Source organism: Colletes latitarsis, chromosome 1, assembly GCF_051014445.1.
Source record: "Colletes latitarsis isolate SP2378_abdomen chromosome 1, iyColLati1, whole genome shotgun sequence".
In the NCBI taxonomy this organism is placed as follows: domain Eukaryota; kingdom Metazoa; phylum Arthropoda; class Insecta; order Hymenoptera; family Colletidae; genus Colletes; species Colletes latitarsis.
The window spans coordinates 46,467,715-46,483,825 of NC_135134.1; the positions used below are offsets into that span (position 1 = coordinate 46,467,715).

Sequence of the window (16,111 nt, forward strand, 5' to 3'; positions counted from 1 at the left end):
GTTTGTCGAGAAATAATTCACTTTTTACACACTAGATGGTGCCCCAATTATTTACGATCGAAAACTAGTTTTAATTTATTTATTAATACAACAATAGAGTACTCGGTAATTTAGATCACTTATAAATGCTCCACAATTAATGCCAAAGGCAAAAACTTAGCCAGAAACAGTCCTATTCCTGTCAGAAGACCTCACTAACATTCCTCTTTGGCAGTGCAACGCATATTTCTAGTTTTCACGTTTCTTTGAGCAAATACACGGTTTCACATCACGTATAACATAATACACATTAACTTGAGACTATATGCACGTCAATTTAATTAATAAACAGTGCCAAAAACTTACTATTAATATAATAACTATGTAATTCACTGTATATCTATATATATTAAAACGACATCTACGAGAAAACGCCCAAGTTTGTCGAGAAATAATACACTTTTTACACACTAGATGGTGCTCGAATTATTTACGATCGAAAACTAGTTTTAATTTATTTATTAATATAACAATAGAGTGCTCGGTAATTTAGATCACTTATAAATGCTCCACAATTAATGCCAAAGGCAAAAACTTATCCAGAAACAGTCCTATTCCTGTCAGAAAACCCCGCTAACCTTCCTCTTTGACAGTGCAACGCATATTCCTAGTTTTCACGTTTCTTTGAACAAATACACGGTTCCACATCACGTATAACGTAATACACATTAACTTGAGACTATATGTACTTATAAATGCTCCACTATTAATGACAAGAGCCCAAACTTGTCCAGAAACAGTCTCACTCCTGTCAAAAGACATAGCTGACCTAAGACACAGGTTGATGGAATTAACGGACCGGAATAGCACTGTTTCTAGACAAGTTTGGACCTTTGGCGTTAATTATGGAGCATTTATAAGTGATCAAAATTATTAAGTACTCTATTGTTATATTAATAAATAAATTAAAACTAGTTTTCGATCGTAAATAATTCGAGCACCATCTAGTGTGTAAAAAGTTGAATTATTTCTCGACAAACTTGGGCGTTTTATCGTAGATGTCGTCTTGATATATATAGATATACAGTGAATTACATAGTTGTTATATTAATAGTAAGCTTTAGACACTGTTTATTAATTAAATTGACGTACGTGTAGTCTCAAGTTAATGTGTATTATGTTATACGTGATGTGAAACCGTGTATTTGCTCAAAGAAACGTGAAAACTAGGAATATGCGTTGCACTGTCAAAGAGGAATGTTAGTGAGGTCTTCTGACAGGAATAGGACTGATTCTGGATAAGTTTTTGCCTTTGGCATTAATTGTGGAGCATTTATAAGTGATCTAAATTACCGAGTACTCTATTGTTGTATTAATAAATAAATTAAAACTAGTTTTCGATCGTAAATAATTGGGGCACCATCTAGTGTGTAAAAAGTGAATTATTTCTCGACAAACTTGGGCGTTTTCTCGTAGATGTCGTTTTGATATATATAGATATACAGTGAATTAGGTAGGGTAGTGCCCATTTAAGTGTCCGCACTCGAAGAAAGGGGCAAACTAAACGGACAATTAAGTGGGCAAGAATGCAGTCACTTATGTAGACACTACTGTAGTTATTATAACAATAATAAGAAGCTTTAGATACTGTTTATTAATTAAATTGACGTACATATAGTCTCAAATTAATGGGTATTATGTTTGGCATGATGTGAAACCGTGTATTTGCTTAAAGAAACGTAAAAATTAGGAATATGCGTTCTGACAGGGATAGGGTTCTTTGTGGACAAGTTTGGTCCTTTGGCGTTAATAGTGAAGCATTTATAAGTGATCTAAATTACCAAGTACTGTATTGTTATATTAATAAATAAATTAAAAGAAGAAAAACTTTCTAGATTTTTTTACAAATAACGCACATATATCAAACCACTCTTCCAAAGTGGAACAAAATGTTAAAAAGATCATGCATCAAATTGTAAGAGGATCCTCGTAAGAAAGTTTTAATCTTCGTAATAGTTTTAATGGGTCGATGATCAGCAACGACCAACTTATGGTCACTGGTCGTCAACAGTGAGGTTGACATCAAGGTCAGCGGTCCAGTGAAGATCCAGAAATGGTCAAGAGGTGGGACCAATCGAATCGACCAATCGTTTCGTAACGAAATCTATCGATCACACGTATTATTATATACACATACTAATCTAAATAGTCGAATCAAAGGGAATGTATGTTCAGAGAATAAATCGTAACAGTTGACGTGTCAGTAAAAGTGTTTGCTGCTTTATAATAATTTATTTATAATAAATTTACATGCACGCGTCGCGTGACAACGTGTCACATATAGAATAGATATAGGTACATTCTCTCTCTGTTTTTCTGCTCTTATTATTTTACATTACGTACAGTCGTTCGTAGTTCCTTTCGTGGTCGAGAATTAAATTTAATTCTTACTGTTAAAACGAGCTCAACGACACTATTAACGCCGGGCCCTCAAGATTCGAGTTTCGACAAAATGAAAACAGTTTCCGTCGCGATTAGTATGTGTTACGTTCGATCAAAAAAGGGATGCAACCAGCAGACGTTAGTTCGCGTCGATAGTACACGTACAAATCTAGAAGAAGTTTCAAGCGTAAACATTGTTTTCTGGATGATCCTGCACGGTCTGGTCTTCCATTTATCAATTAACGAAATAATTACAGTAACGAGTAACAATTCGAGCCGAGACCGAATTTGTTCTTCTCTTTTGCGTTTCAGTTGCTACAAACGAGAAACACGTCGTAAGAGTCGAACGAGTGACTTCATTGCCTGCACAAGAAAGTGACTTTAGGATATTTCTAGAAGTCTTTCACATCAAATAGATGCACTGCTCTTTTACTTGCAAAATCATCCCTCATTCGTGTCTCTAATTACCGATTTTAAATTCTAGTCTACGAATCTTCGATCGAATTACGAAGCAAGAAATTTCTCGAGGAATCGTCCCCTTCGTTTATCGCAACCTCGTGTTTTCAGACGTTTTTCAGCAAGACCTGCATTTTGATCTGATTTTTCAGAGAACAATGTTCCTTTCACTCTGACACTGGACTTTGTAAAATTATTACCAATTTCTACTTCGAAAGAAGCTTGGCTTAAATAAACAGTGCACGGTGGATTGATTCTGTACTGTTCAGACTCGACATGCCACTTTTAACTCAATCGTATTTATCGAAAATATTAAATACCGTTACTCCGGGAATTGAAAGACAGTCAACGGTAGAGTTCCGCCTAGTTTCACCGATTTGGGACTACAAAAGGGTCGAATCGCTACAGACCGATATGGTAAATCCTCGTGAAAGTTACGTTCCAAACTCGTGCAAAGAGATGCGGTGTCCGTCGTAAGAAAGCATTACGTACGTCAGTACTGTGAAATTGGTCATCGATCGGGCACATAAATATCGCGGTTGTTCTGTAACGGATTACAATCGTCGTTCGAAAGCATCGTCCACGATTCATCCATCGAAAATCAATTTATCCTGAAGAATATGTTCGCTGGAACGTAAACGTTGCGTGTATCTAAAATAAGGGGTCGTCTCGATGTCGCAAGCTCGGCAGTTCTAGGTACGATTTTAGACTTTCAGAATTCCTCCGGATCAACTATAAAGCCGAGAAGGAACTTGCGAAGGGGTCGTCGATTCGAGGATTCACGTCGTCGACGAATCAATAATTTTTTTTTTTTTCTTTCTATGAAGACACAACGATAACATTTTTTTTTATTTTTTATCTGATATATACTCGTCAGAAGTTCCTTAAATATTATCGTATATTAATCTTCATTGTTAACATAGTGGTATATTGCAACGCGTTAGCTCGCGTCGCGTTTACTTTACGTTTACGTGCTATCGTTTGTTCCAATTAATTATTATTTGTTCTCATTTGTAATAGAAAATTTCGATATCCCATCGCGGACGCCAGTTTCGCGGTCCGCGTCCACGCTAATTTTTATACAAATGTTAACAGTACCGACAAAACGCTCGCTTATTTCAAACGCTATTTGCAGCTGGATCGAATTCGAATGGTCGCTGGGGCCCGTGTCTCGATTCGTACTTCCAGCAGTGTCGCCGTTTTCTATCGTTCGAACGCGACGGCGAGCAAAAAATCGAGAGACAGAGAGCGGAGGAAATCCTCCCCGAATGGCCACGAGCGGCCAATTGATTTTGATCCCACTTAGGATATTTCGTAAACACTCGAAACAGTTCGCTTTCGCGTCGGCGTGGCGAACGACAACGCGTTAATTTCAGGTCACATTGGTTTTCGATCGATCCTACGGCAATTAATCTATGTACACTGTTGGAACGTCTTTTTTGTTAGTCCTTTATATAATTTCGATTAATCTTCGTTTCCCTTAACTACCGTTTCCGCGTTCTTGTTGATTTCATTGTTCTTCTTGTTACATTTTTATTTTCCTCGATCGTTGGGGTCTGATCGTTTTCAACATCGCAAGTTTTATGCGTGTCGCGTCGAGATTATGTAGTTTTTTGTTGGACTCTTGTCCACGCGCAAACTGCACTTCGCAATTTCGTTGTACAAGTATGGAGACCGTGTATGCTTAATTTAACCCTGTGTAATCGGAGTTGTTGATTACTCGAAATAAATCGTAATTATAGAGTCGCGAAGAAGAAGGATACATAGTCATTCGCAGACGTTGCTTTGTACAGAAACTAAGAATCAAATGTGAAATCGAAATCCGCCATCGCGACGGAATGTTTCATAAACGATAAGAGAAAAGCATCTTTTATCGCTCGTGAAACGCCCCGTAATTTCATTTTGATCGTATTTTTGACACATTCGACGTGCATACTTGAGACTGCCATCACCGACAACTACAGCTAACGATACAGTTATACTCTTAAGTTTACTTCTCAAGTATGGTCTATAGAAGATCTAGCAAGATATAGATGTTTCCTTAGTAATACAAACATTATGTAAAAAGATCCCTAAAAAAATATCTATAAAATATGAAAGTGACGGATTTCGATTTCGAACGACGCTTAGATCTTTCAGTGAATTAGAAAACTTGGAAAATATCGTTAGGTTGGCCATGTCAAACTCATAATTCACAGATACTCGTCCGATCCATTATTTTACTAGAATTTCCTATTCGAACTATCATTTATTTTACACACTTTACCTAGAGTGCATATTTAGTAGACACGATTACATACGGCTTTTCACAAAAAACAATGCATCTTTGTTAAGAGATAACGTGACAACAGCCTCGTATTGTTTTATATTATACTTTAAAAATCAATGTCGTTTTAGAAGCATATTATTACACATGAACGAATGCACGTCAATGTCGTTCATAATGGACACGATCAAAAATATGCAAAAATACCTTAGCGACCTTTAAAGTACCATTTCTTGGTTCTCGAAACCATAAAAGAAAGTTAATCATGTGTGATGTTTCTTGTGAAATACTTTGTCTTGCGTTTATAGAATCGTAAACACTCTGACCACCCATCCATTCGTTTACACGTTAGAACTAATTATATTAGAATGTAAATTACACGCACAGCTATTCAACACACACTTTGTTACGTAATTCTATTGTAGGAATATTACTATAGCGTGCAGCGATGCGCACTGCAATCCCATACGTTACTGTACGTACATTTTACGATTTTTAAAAAATAACTTTGCTAAAGATATATTCCTACAGAACAGAACCTTTGTTGCAACGTATAAGCAGACCGGGAAGTCGAACAATTTGGAATGTTTTCTATGCTGGTGTTTCATAATTCATGGTAAAATCATAATTCAGTGGCGTGCTACTTGATATTTGTAAGTAATTATTTGCTGAAATCACAAAATGAAGGTAACGTAAAAACATTCTGTATAACAAAATATTTCTGTATCGAGGGTGGAGATGGACAAAATTTTATTCGAACGATAACGAATTGCAACCATTGTACAGAAATTATTATTCGTAACGTTCATTCCATCGAACAATTAAATTCTTTCTTTGGGTCGTTGCTCGATGGAAATATCTGCAATTATTTTATGTTATTTTATGTTCATTTTACATTAAATAACGAATAATTTTACCCATCTCTGACCGAGGGGACATTTTCAGCGTTAAAATGGCGCGGATAGAGGGTCAAGCAGCTCTACGTAATCGAGTTTGACACACCTGCGTCAGATTATAGAGGGTTAAGAAACGTTACGGTCAGTATCAGTTCGATTGAATTTCCTGTCTTAATCGTACTTGCCTGTCGCCTCGATTTCTCGGAACAAATTGACTTCGGAACGAGAGATCGCGAAGGTCTTCGACGCGGATTAAACAGACCACCTGTTTCGGTTTGGGAGATAAAAAATCATCGTTTCCTCTGAAAAATGCCTCGATTGCCTGTCAAATATGTACAAAACTCACGGGTCATCGGCGTGAACGAAGATAATAGACGTACGTGGTCGGGACGGGTTTCGTTACTCTAATCAAGGTAAGAAAGACAGAGAGTTAATGAAGGAGAGAAAGTTAAAGAGGCAGAATACGGGGCCAGAGAAATATTATAGAGAGTGTAAATGCTCGCTGAACGTCGTCGGAATCAACGACTAGCTGCTACGAAACTTTATTCGTATTTAGGCTAAATAGAATAAGGAATATGTAAATTATAGAGATTGAAGGAGACCGATCGATTCGCTTCACTTATGCACAGTAATGAAAACTGCTAACACTTTGTTCGATTTCATCGAGTTCTAGTGGCGTAGGTAAAGGTGCGTTGATTTTTTAAAACTACACACGTTTGGTTTTCAAAATTTTGTCGATTATTTTTCTCTAGAAATTAACGATATTTACGAAGGGTTAGTTTTCTTTTAGAAGGATCCTAGTATATACGATTACGCCACTTAGGTTCGTGCAACTGCAACAATCCATGCTAGTTCCGTTTGCGCTGATTGTTTAAAGAACTGGTTCGTTATTAGATAGACCAGTAGCTTGAACTTTATTCAAAAACAACAAGCAATAAATTATTTGTATGAACCTGATTTAGACAATACATATTCATTTAATTTTAACACACAATTATTTATTCAAGAAGAATATATAATATATTTTTGAAAAAAGTGTTTCACAGAAATTTCATTTCTTTTCGGTGTATAGAACACATTAAACTTATAATAACATTTAAAAATTATTCTAACGATTGTTTTGAGTTTATCTTTGTTAGTATTTTTAAACCATAGCAAGGGGTATAGGTCTTGCAAGCACATCATATTCATTGATCTTAAGTTATCTTTCGTACATAAATAATTTTCAGATGTAAAGAAGCTTTCTGTTTTCAAAATTGATAGACACAGAGGATCAGTATAAAATTGCGCAAATGGACAGCAGTGGATTACAAACGCTTTGAACGATTTCACTTTGAATTCGTGATCCGAAAGATTGTTTCTCACGTTCGATGAAATGTTTGCAAAAACAGCGATTTATCTGTCACAATCAGGAAGTGAAGCAAATCCGATCGTTGGTAATTTAATTGCCAAACCTGTGGGGAATAGCGGAAGGTAGCATGAAAGCAGGTACTCGATAAGACGACATTTGGTCGGGAAAAACTTGTAAATTGGTCGAGAAACGATTGCGTTTGGCTCGAAGCGCCGAGTCAAGAAATAGATATATTTTTTAAAGTCGTCGCTAACGACGCCTACGTCCGACTAACTGATTGAACGGATTGTCGAAACTTTTTGCTCTTTCCTCGCTAAGAATAAATGATTCATCTTAATAAACTGTGTACCCGAAAACTCTGATAAAACGTACCGATAAGACTGCGTTTCAAACTAATAGAAGAGAAGAAAATAGTGTTCGTTTAGTAACCTTTCTTCGATCGTGTCGCACTAAATTCTTCGATATATAATCGATTATCTTTCACGCCTCGTAAACGACGAACAGAGAGTTCTCCGGACCACGATAGATCGCTGGGGATTCACTTATCCGCGTTGGAATAAATTCTGTTCCTAATTAGTCCTGAAACCTCGAATTCGATATTCCTAATACTCGTCTAAAGTCCTTGTCGTCCTACACACGTACGATATAATGATATCGACTTCGGTTGGTGTCACTCTTTCTCGCGTGATATGATTTAAATGGTCACATATTTTATATATTTATAATCATATATATAACATACTCTCGTCGTAAATTTGTTCTAGTATAAAATTATTTCGCGTTCATCCGCGGAACGTGACCCTACGTAGGAATCGGGGCTTGCACTAGGGAAACGCTTCTCGTTTCTCACCTACTTTCGTTAGCTATCTCGATAAAATATGACATTTGACGAGGGACAAGAATTTTCATGCAATATTTTATTATTAAAGAATTAAATGGAATACGTTGAACGCACAAGTTTGAAATTTGTTGTGCTTGACTGGAGTCGAATAAAAATTAATTTGGTTGCACTATTTGGAAAATGAAAAGAAATATACAGTGGTTATCCATCATTCGTGATACCTTCAAAATTAAATCGTAAGATTAAAATAACTTTTATTTCTATCAGACTTTGCTTTTGAAGAAGTAGATTTGAATTCTGATTAAATGAACTTTAATTTGTTTAATTTTCATTTGATGTTCTGTTGAAATTCTAAGGTATTAAATTATACAAAAACTTCGAAAAAACCTAGAAACTCTTGTCCATCGTCATCGATTTCGTTTCTTTATACTATTTATTTAATCGTCTCGATTTTATCAACGGCGTTACTGGACCTTTGGCATGAACTGTCGTGTGTGTTGTGATCTAGCCCGTCCGAGCAATCGTCTGGATCGCTACGAATAATTTGATCGGATGCACGGAGATCGAGACGCAAGAGCCGACTAGAGAGCAAAACGTTTTAAGAACGTAGCCCACTACGTACACCGCGAGGGACTTTAATGGACAGTTTTAAATGAAACTCGATTAATAAATCGAAATCAGGTTGCTCGAAAAGTGTGTTTGTACTATCTACGAAAAGAGAATTATTACTAAAATAGTATCGTAGCTTCGATGAAACAACTGTACGTCGTCAGAACTGGGCATTATTTAAACCTTTACGAAACCTTTGACCAAATAATTATTCAATATTAATTTTTTCTCATTTGGTAGGTGAAATATTTTCTTGTTATTACGTTGGTCAGAAAACTCGTTCAATTATTTCTTTTAATATTTTTAGATATCCTGTTGCTTGGAGATATTTAGAACATTACAAAGTACACATTGAATAATTATTGTAGATTTAAATTATCTATTTCTGAAACATATATCCTGTATTTCGTAGATATGTCTTTGCAATAATATTCGTCTCTCTGCAAGAGACACTGAAGGAAATCTGTCGGAAAAATCAAATCTCGACGCTTATGAATATAGTTCGTCTTTGAATTGAATAATTATTCGCCACGATTACCAAACTGCCCAGCCCTATTGACACACACAAATATAATAAATCCAACGTTCTGGCGTATCACAGTCGCGACTCAACGACGCCGCGTTTAGGTCCCCGAGTTCGCATAAATCAGTGGTTCTTAACTTTCTCGAGCTCGCGACGCAGTTGGAAAAAAAATTTATTTCTAATATTTCTAGGTCGAACGGCGTAACTCGGAGAAAAAAACCTGATACAGGTCATGGGTTCATGAATAATTATGGCAATGCAATAGTAAGATGCTTGGTTCACGTAAACTATAAATATTTTCAGCCTTTAACGCGCCAATTTAATATTTTAACGCTTTTGATTTTTAAATTGGGGAAGTATTTACTATATTCGCATATTTGATTATTTTATTTGCGTCAATGTAAATTTCTTCGCCAGCTTCCTATTAATCGGGCTGTTATATGATCATGTATTTAATATATTTAATATCGTAGGAAGTTGGCCGACCTTTTTATAGAAATCTGTTGAAATAAATTGTCCATCTACTCAAACTTCAAAAATATTTTGTCTTTTTATGCTTCTTTTAAAAACTTAGTTTTGATAAAAATATTTCCTCTTGTCTATTCTAGACACCAACTGGTAATTTCATTAGATTATATTATTGTAATATATGAATTTCAAATCTCAAGTGACATGTTTCTACAAGGAAATGTCGAAAGCGTCGAAACATAAAATTGACTCATTAAAGACTTTTCTAATAGCGTTAAAATAGTTATCCGAACGGCGATCGCTGGGTCCTTTTAGACCCATATCTTACACTTTGCAATACTCATATACTTAGACTCCTAATCTGTAATAATGTATAATAGAATATTTCACCCACCTGTTAGAAGACACAATGATCCTGATACTTTTTACTTTTATTAAAAGAATACATATTTTATTAGATTTTCTTCAATCGCAGAGTGCATAATGAATACCAGAGACACCAACGTTTCACAAAATAGGGGGAAAGAATGAATGAAAAAGCTGGTTATCTGGGTCCAAAACGACCCACCGCCCACCGTTCGAGCGTCAATCGTACAAATTTAAATTCTATAAAAAGTAGAAACGCGCCGCGTCGCGACGGTTAAGAACCACTGGCATGAATGAATACCGTGATAGCGTGGCTAACTGAAACTACGCAAGGAACGGAGTAAAAAAATTCGCCTAGGCGTTCGCCGGGGTCGCTGATCGGTCCCGGGTCACTGAAACACCTTGCTCTCCGGCCGTCTCACGATCCGTGATCGTCGCCACCGTTCAGTCCCACCGAATTCGTCGTTAGTCAGGTCGTCGAGTGATCTCGACGCGTGAACGTGGGAACGTGGGAACGTGGGAACGCTTTACAGCCATTTGTTTCGTACCACGCCGGAGAGCCTGCGTCCCCACATAAGGTTATATCATACGATCGTCCCTTGTATGTGCTGAGGATCCTGCGTGCTGCTGGGGATCTGGGGCGACTGGGAGGGCGATCCCATGGGATACTGGAGGCTCGGTGGGTCGTAGAGGCCACCGAGCGAGCCGCCCAGGCCTGTGCCCAGGTTCGAGCCCAGGGCGGCGGTTAGCTCCGGCATGGAGGGCAGTCCCACGTCAAGGATACCCGTGTTGCTGGCGCCTACGATCTGCGAGCACTCCTCCGGCGGCGTCACCTCCAGACCGATCGATCCGTTCAGCGCGATCTTGATCGGATTGTGGTTCGAGGGATGCGACAGCGCGCCCAGACCGATGTCCTCCAGGCTGCTTTTCCTCCTGCTCATCGTCAGACCCTGCCTCAACGAGTTGCTGCGTCGCAGCAGAATGTCGTCGACCACTCTCAGCGAGTTCGAGCGGCCCCGTAGCGTGCCAGCCACCGTGGGACTGTCCGGCAACGACAACGAGTTCGATTTCGTGGTGCCCAACGGCGGTGCCCTGGGCAAACCGATCCCAGACCCTCGACGACTTCCTGCCCCGGCGCCAGGAAGTCCCGCCGACGCCACCGCCGCGCTCATCTGCGACACCAGCTGCGCCGAACAGAAGCTGATGTTGCTCTTGCGACGCGAGTTGTGACGCTCGAACGTTTTCTGAGCGGAGAACGGACTGGGTCGCACCAGGTACACGATGTCGCCCTCCTCCAGCTTCAGGTCGCAGCTGGGATTGATGATCACGTAGGAGAGGCTGTTACGTTTCTCCGAGACGTCGTCGTAATCGGCCACCGGCAGGTTCAGGGATTCTATCCGCGAACGGACCAGGTTCGCGATCTCGGCCCTCTCGATCTGCTGGGCGTGATTGTCGCGGGCTTCGTCGCCGAGGCTCACGGAGTACTGTGCAGAGAAATCGGTTTTTAATGGCGAATCGAGGGGAATTTTGCATCTCGAACGCGCGGTTAAACGTGGCGTTGACGCGTCTTTGCAGACGGATCGGCGATCGATAAATTGTAGACAATACTCGTTAATGTCTTGAACACTTTCGTTGGTGCAAACCGTTTTGTTGGATCGAGGCGAAAGATGTTGGAATGGTTGAATCGTATAGTAGATTCATAGTAGGAATCGTTCGTTTCTTGTTAGTTAAAGGAAATTTTATATAGTGTTACTGGCACTCATATTCGTACACTGTAATGGTTATTCGCTATGAATGAAAAGAAGCTTGTTTCTTATGGATTGAGTTTTTGAAACTGGTACAAGTCCATTTTTTCAAACTATTGGGATACTTAAGGGTTTGAATTAATAATAAAATTGGAAACACCGTTGAAAGCACACTAAATCTACCGACACTTCATCTAGTTAGCTACAGTGAAATTTTTTTCTCGCCAAAAAATTTAAGCATCTACTCCATGTCGATTTTTCTTAAAGATTCGTTTTTAATTTTTTATAAATTTGTTTGACGTTGTACGGAAATGTTGTTTAGTACTTTTTTGTAGGTATCCATGAGCTCTACTTCCAGACTAAATTTCAATGAAATCGATTTACTATTGTAGGAGGTATGAACGTTTAAAAATTGTACCACTTTTATGGGGGTTTTCTTACTTTACGGTGTCAAGGAACAACTTTTTCAACATTGTTAGAATTTCTATATATTCTTCATCAAAATACGCGTCGTTTGCATTTTGAAACAATAAAATCGTCCAATCCGTTCAGAAGTTATGATGTTTTAAAGATATGCACGAAATTTCAGGGAAACATATCAACGTATGGTCAGACATGAAATTTTCGGTAATGAATTTTTTTCTCGAAAATGGTTAGGATTTCGGGGGTACATCTATTTGCCAAAAATGGTTGTAATTAACTCCCGCAACCAAAAATAATTTTTTCAGAATGATTTGAAATTTTTTAATTTCGCCGAAAAATTTTCCCTAAGAAAACAAGTTTCTTTCATTTATAGTGAAACGCCATCACAGTGTACGAATACGAGTGGTACTAACCGCAGTTAATTAGCAATATACAGGCACAAATAGAAACAAAGACAAACCCCGTACTTAAAAATCTTTACAAGGTATGGGTTATCGAATACGGTAAGAAGTTCTAAACGAATAATTTCTCGTTGATTGCCTATCGTTTTTACGAAGCATCGTTTGTGCAGCATCGTGTGTGTATTGTGCTCATAGAATTCGAGTGTAGGGCCTCTTGATCGCCAAGAGGAGCAATTTAGACAGTGAGGACGAGCAAGAGAGAATCTTGAGCGTTCAGGCCGGAAGCCACTGGGTGGTATACACTGGACATGCGCAGCGGGTGTGTAGCGGTAGTGACGAGAGCGTTAAGATACCGACAAGACAGAAGAGCAAAAAAATGTGGAAGAACAACAGCGACAGAGTAAAAAGGAAGTGAGTGACAATAGGTACAGAGAGGCGACGCCACAAAGAGAGTTACAAGACAGAGAATGTTAAACAGTGTACATGGAAAACGATCAGAAAAACGGCGACCAGACAACGTTGAACTTCTGTACTCACGGCTGAGGCACCCTTGTCGCGGGTGGCGCAATTCGCAAGGCACGATGCTGCCGCCGAATGACGCACCTTGTACGTCACGCCGACGCCGGCGTCGCTCTCCGCGTCTGAGTCGCCCTGTCAAAACGACAAGCAATTCTACGCTTACTAAGGACAGCCCGGCGTTGTCGCGATTTTTCACGCATCAAACACGACACGGTGGTTATCGTTTTACTGTTCGTTAAGCTTCCTCCTTCGTAGCGGGCAGGGACTAGCGTACAAAACGATCGTTATTGTAAATAAACTAAGAAGGGAACGCAACGAATCCGCAGAGACCGATTTCGACGAGACTCGTGGAAGGGGTTTTCAAACAAAATTCTTTACTCTTACTGTAAACTCCAAATTGATAGTTACTGGGGGGAAAAATCAGGAAATATGTTTTCTTCTTTGCTTTTCGAAAGCTCGTTGTGGTATACCTTGCAAAGGTATACAAATTCTAGGTTTCGGAAAATGTTTGGGTCTAACGATCAAGGAATAAACGTATTAGGCACTGTAGACTGTATTCAGATTTAAATTAAACGATGTCCACTTTGTAGGTGTCGCGAACCATTTAGCGCGAGAACTGTTCGCTGCCAGAAGTAGATTAAGATTAATCACCGTTCAATTGATGTTAATGGCAACGCTTTGTCGACGGAAGAAGCACTCTGATTGACACTAATATAATGTCTAGCACGATGCAGGTTTCAAGACGTCTATGTTCAGGATCGGAGGACGTGCTACGAGTATCGTTTCAACAAGATGCGAGAGCCCTACGCATTTTTAATTCTCATCGAGAGGGACCACTCTAAAAACGTTGCATCGGAGATAACGCCGAGGAAAAATACAGAACAAAAGATAGAGCGGGATTTACAACCATGCGCTACTCACAGCCGCCATTCAAAGTTGTTTCCTGCCCTTATAACGATAGTACACGAGTCAATTCGCTCGGTTGCCCTCCGAACTTTCGATCGAAACGATCGTCTACTCACGTGAGACGTGTCCGACACGGTGGTGTCCTGCGTTCTGTAAATACCGATGGGGATCTCACACGTCGTCGAGCAGAGTTTCTGGTACAGTCTGCCGTAGGTTCTGATCCACATGTCGTCTTTCGTTATTTTCATCTGCAATCAAATTTTTATTAATCATAATCGACGAGTGAGATCCGTTCCAATTAGTTTGAATACTCCACAACACTGGTGACCAAGCCTAAATACTCTAGAATCACATCTTCTATTGGAAGGATATACCCTGTATTAAATATCACTAATATTACTGCTAAGTTAAACGAAATATCTTCTTCTGAAAATAGGTTTCTATAAATTAATTTCTTTTATTTGGAATATTTTTCTTTCGTCGTTTAATAATCTTCTCTAGAAAATAAAATATAAAATTTTCTCTCATTAGTCAGAGTTTGTGAATTTTGTAAAAGTCTGGTACATCTGCAGTTTGGCCACCATTGTTCTATGGATAATAATTATATTCTTTATACGCATGATTTTCTATTTCGTTAAATAAAGATATCGAATTGATTCTTTACCGATGTTAGAAAACCAGACCCCGGAGCTTGATCGACGCCCAGCAACAATCTCACGAATGTTATCATGTAGTCCTTTACGAATGCTTGATAGAGAAGAGTGTCCAGCATGGAGGCACTGAAGACACTGCCAGCGGCGAAAGGTAATCGAAACATGTACGATATATGGGAGCCTCTTTCCTTTTCTCTCTGTCGTAGCAATCACAACGTTCGATTACTTTTTATACTTATCAAATTTCTGTTAATTTCTACGTGTCGCTAAAAATGATCTTGCAACTTCCTTCGTCTCCCATTACTATTAGAAAAATAGATTTCATACTTTCACGAGAGCAATCATTTTCAAGTAATTATGAATGCAAAGATAAATTCACTGTATTATTATTTAATAAAATTTTACAGTATCGATTATAGAAATTCGTAGCAGGTTTGCATCGTTCTTCTTTCTTTTCTTTTGTATAAAATAAAAATTTTAAAAGAAACTTGAGAAATAAATTATTTATTTCAATGATGATTAGCTTTTCCATGAAGACGAACGTTCTCAAAGTTATCTGGCATCGCTGCTATAATAAAATTTCCTTTATACTTTCGGAGTAATGAAGTAAAGGTCAAGTGTGAGTACTTATAAACTTGGTAAGCAGTGCTTCGAGAGGGCGTGAAGGAGTTGAGAGCAACTAACTTTCAGTGTTATCGCAAAATCTGCGAAGCTACTCAATTAGAAGTATCTCTTCCACTGTATACATTTCCATAGAAGGAATTAAACACACATAAATTGCGATATAACATTTCAATACGAAATATCGTAGCAAATGTAACACATTTAATTACACGTTAATCATCATCCTCTTTCCAATTTAAGTAAAATGTAAATGGTAATTGCAAGCTTCATTTTTAGCTCAAAATAGATTCAAGAAATATTGTATTAAGCTAGAAAGTTGGGAAATACCTTTTCCATTTTGCTGAGGTGAAGAGCATACTTATCGTGCGCTCTGAATTGCATGAAACGCATGTTGCTCGACTGCGAGAGTTCCGTTATGCTCTTTATACTCGGAAAGAATCTGTGAAAATTCAAGTAGATTTCGTTTCTTCGAAACAATTATTTTTTTAAACTCAACGATATCGTTTTTACGTTTGACATAGCTGGTTTTTAGGTAAGGAAAGGATTTTTCGACGCTGCGAAATTAATTTTATCCCAAACAACGAGAAAGTTATACATGGAAAACGAATGGAAGATCCAATTTTGGTGCACTTTCTCTATTACT

The 16,111-nt window shown here is 38.4% G+C and overlaps 1 protein-coding gene across 1 annotated transcript in view; it reads right to left on the reverse strand.

The window, feature by feature from the left end:
* Positions 1 to 2,251: 2,251 nt before the first annotated feature.
* Positions 2,252 to 16,111, reverse strand: part of Slo2 (slowpoke 2) — a 199,289-nt gene continuing 185,429 nt past the window's right edge. Inside the window, exons 19-23 of the mRNA XM_076762347.1 lie at positions 15,796 to 15,907; positions 14,856 to 15,041; positions 14,308 to 14,439; positions 13,304 to 13,417; positions 2,252 to 11,681 (exon numbers count right to left, since the gene is read on the reverse strand). Of these exons, the coding sequence (XP_076618462.1) occupies positions 10,782 to 11,681; positions 13,304 to 13,417; positions 14,308 to 14,439; positions 14,856 to 15,041; positions 15,796 to 15,907 (1,444 nt within the window). The 3' untranslated portion in view covers positions 2,252 to 10,781. The remainder of the gene's footprint in view (positions 11,682 to 13,303; positions 13,418 to 14,307; positions 14,440 to 14,855; positions 15,042 to 15,795; positions 15,908 to 16,111) is intronic.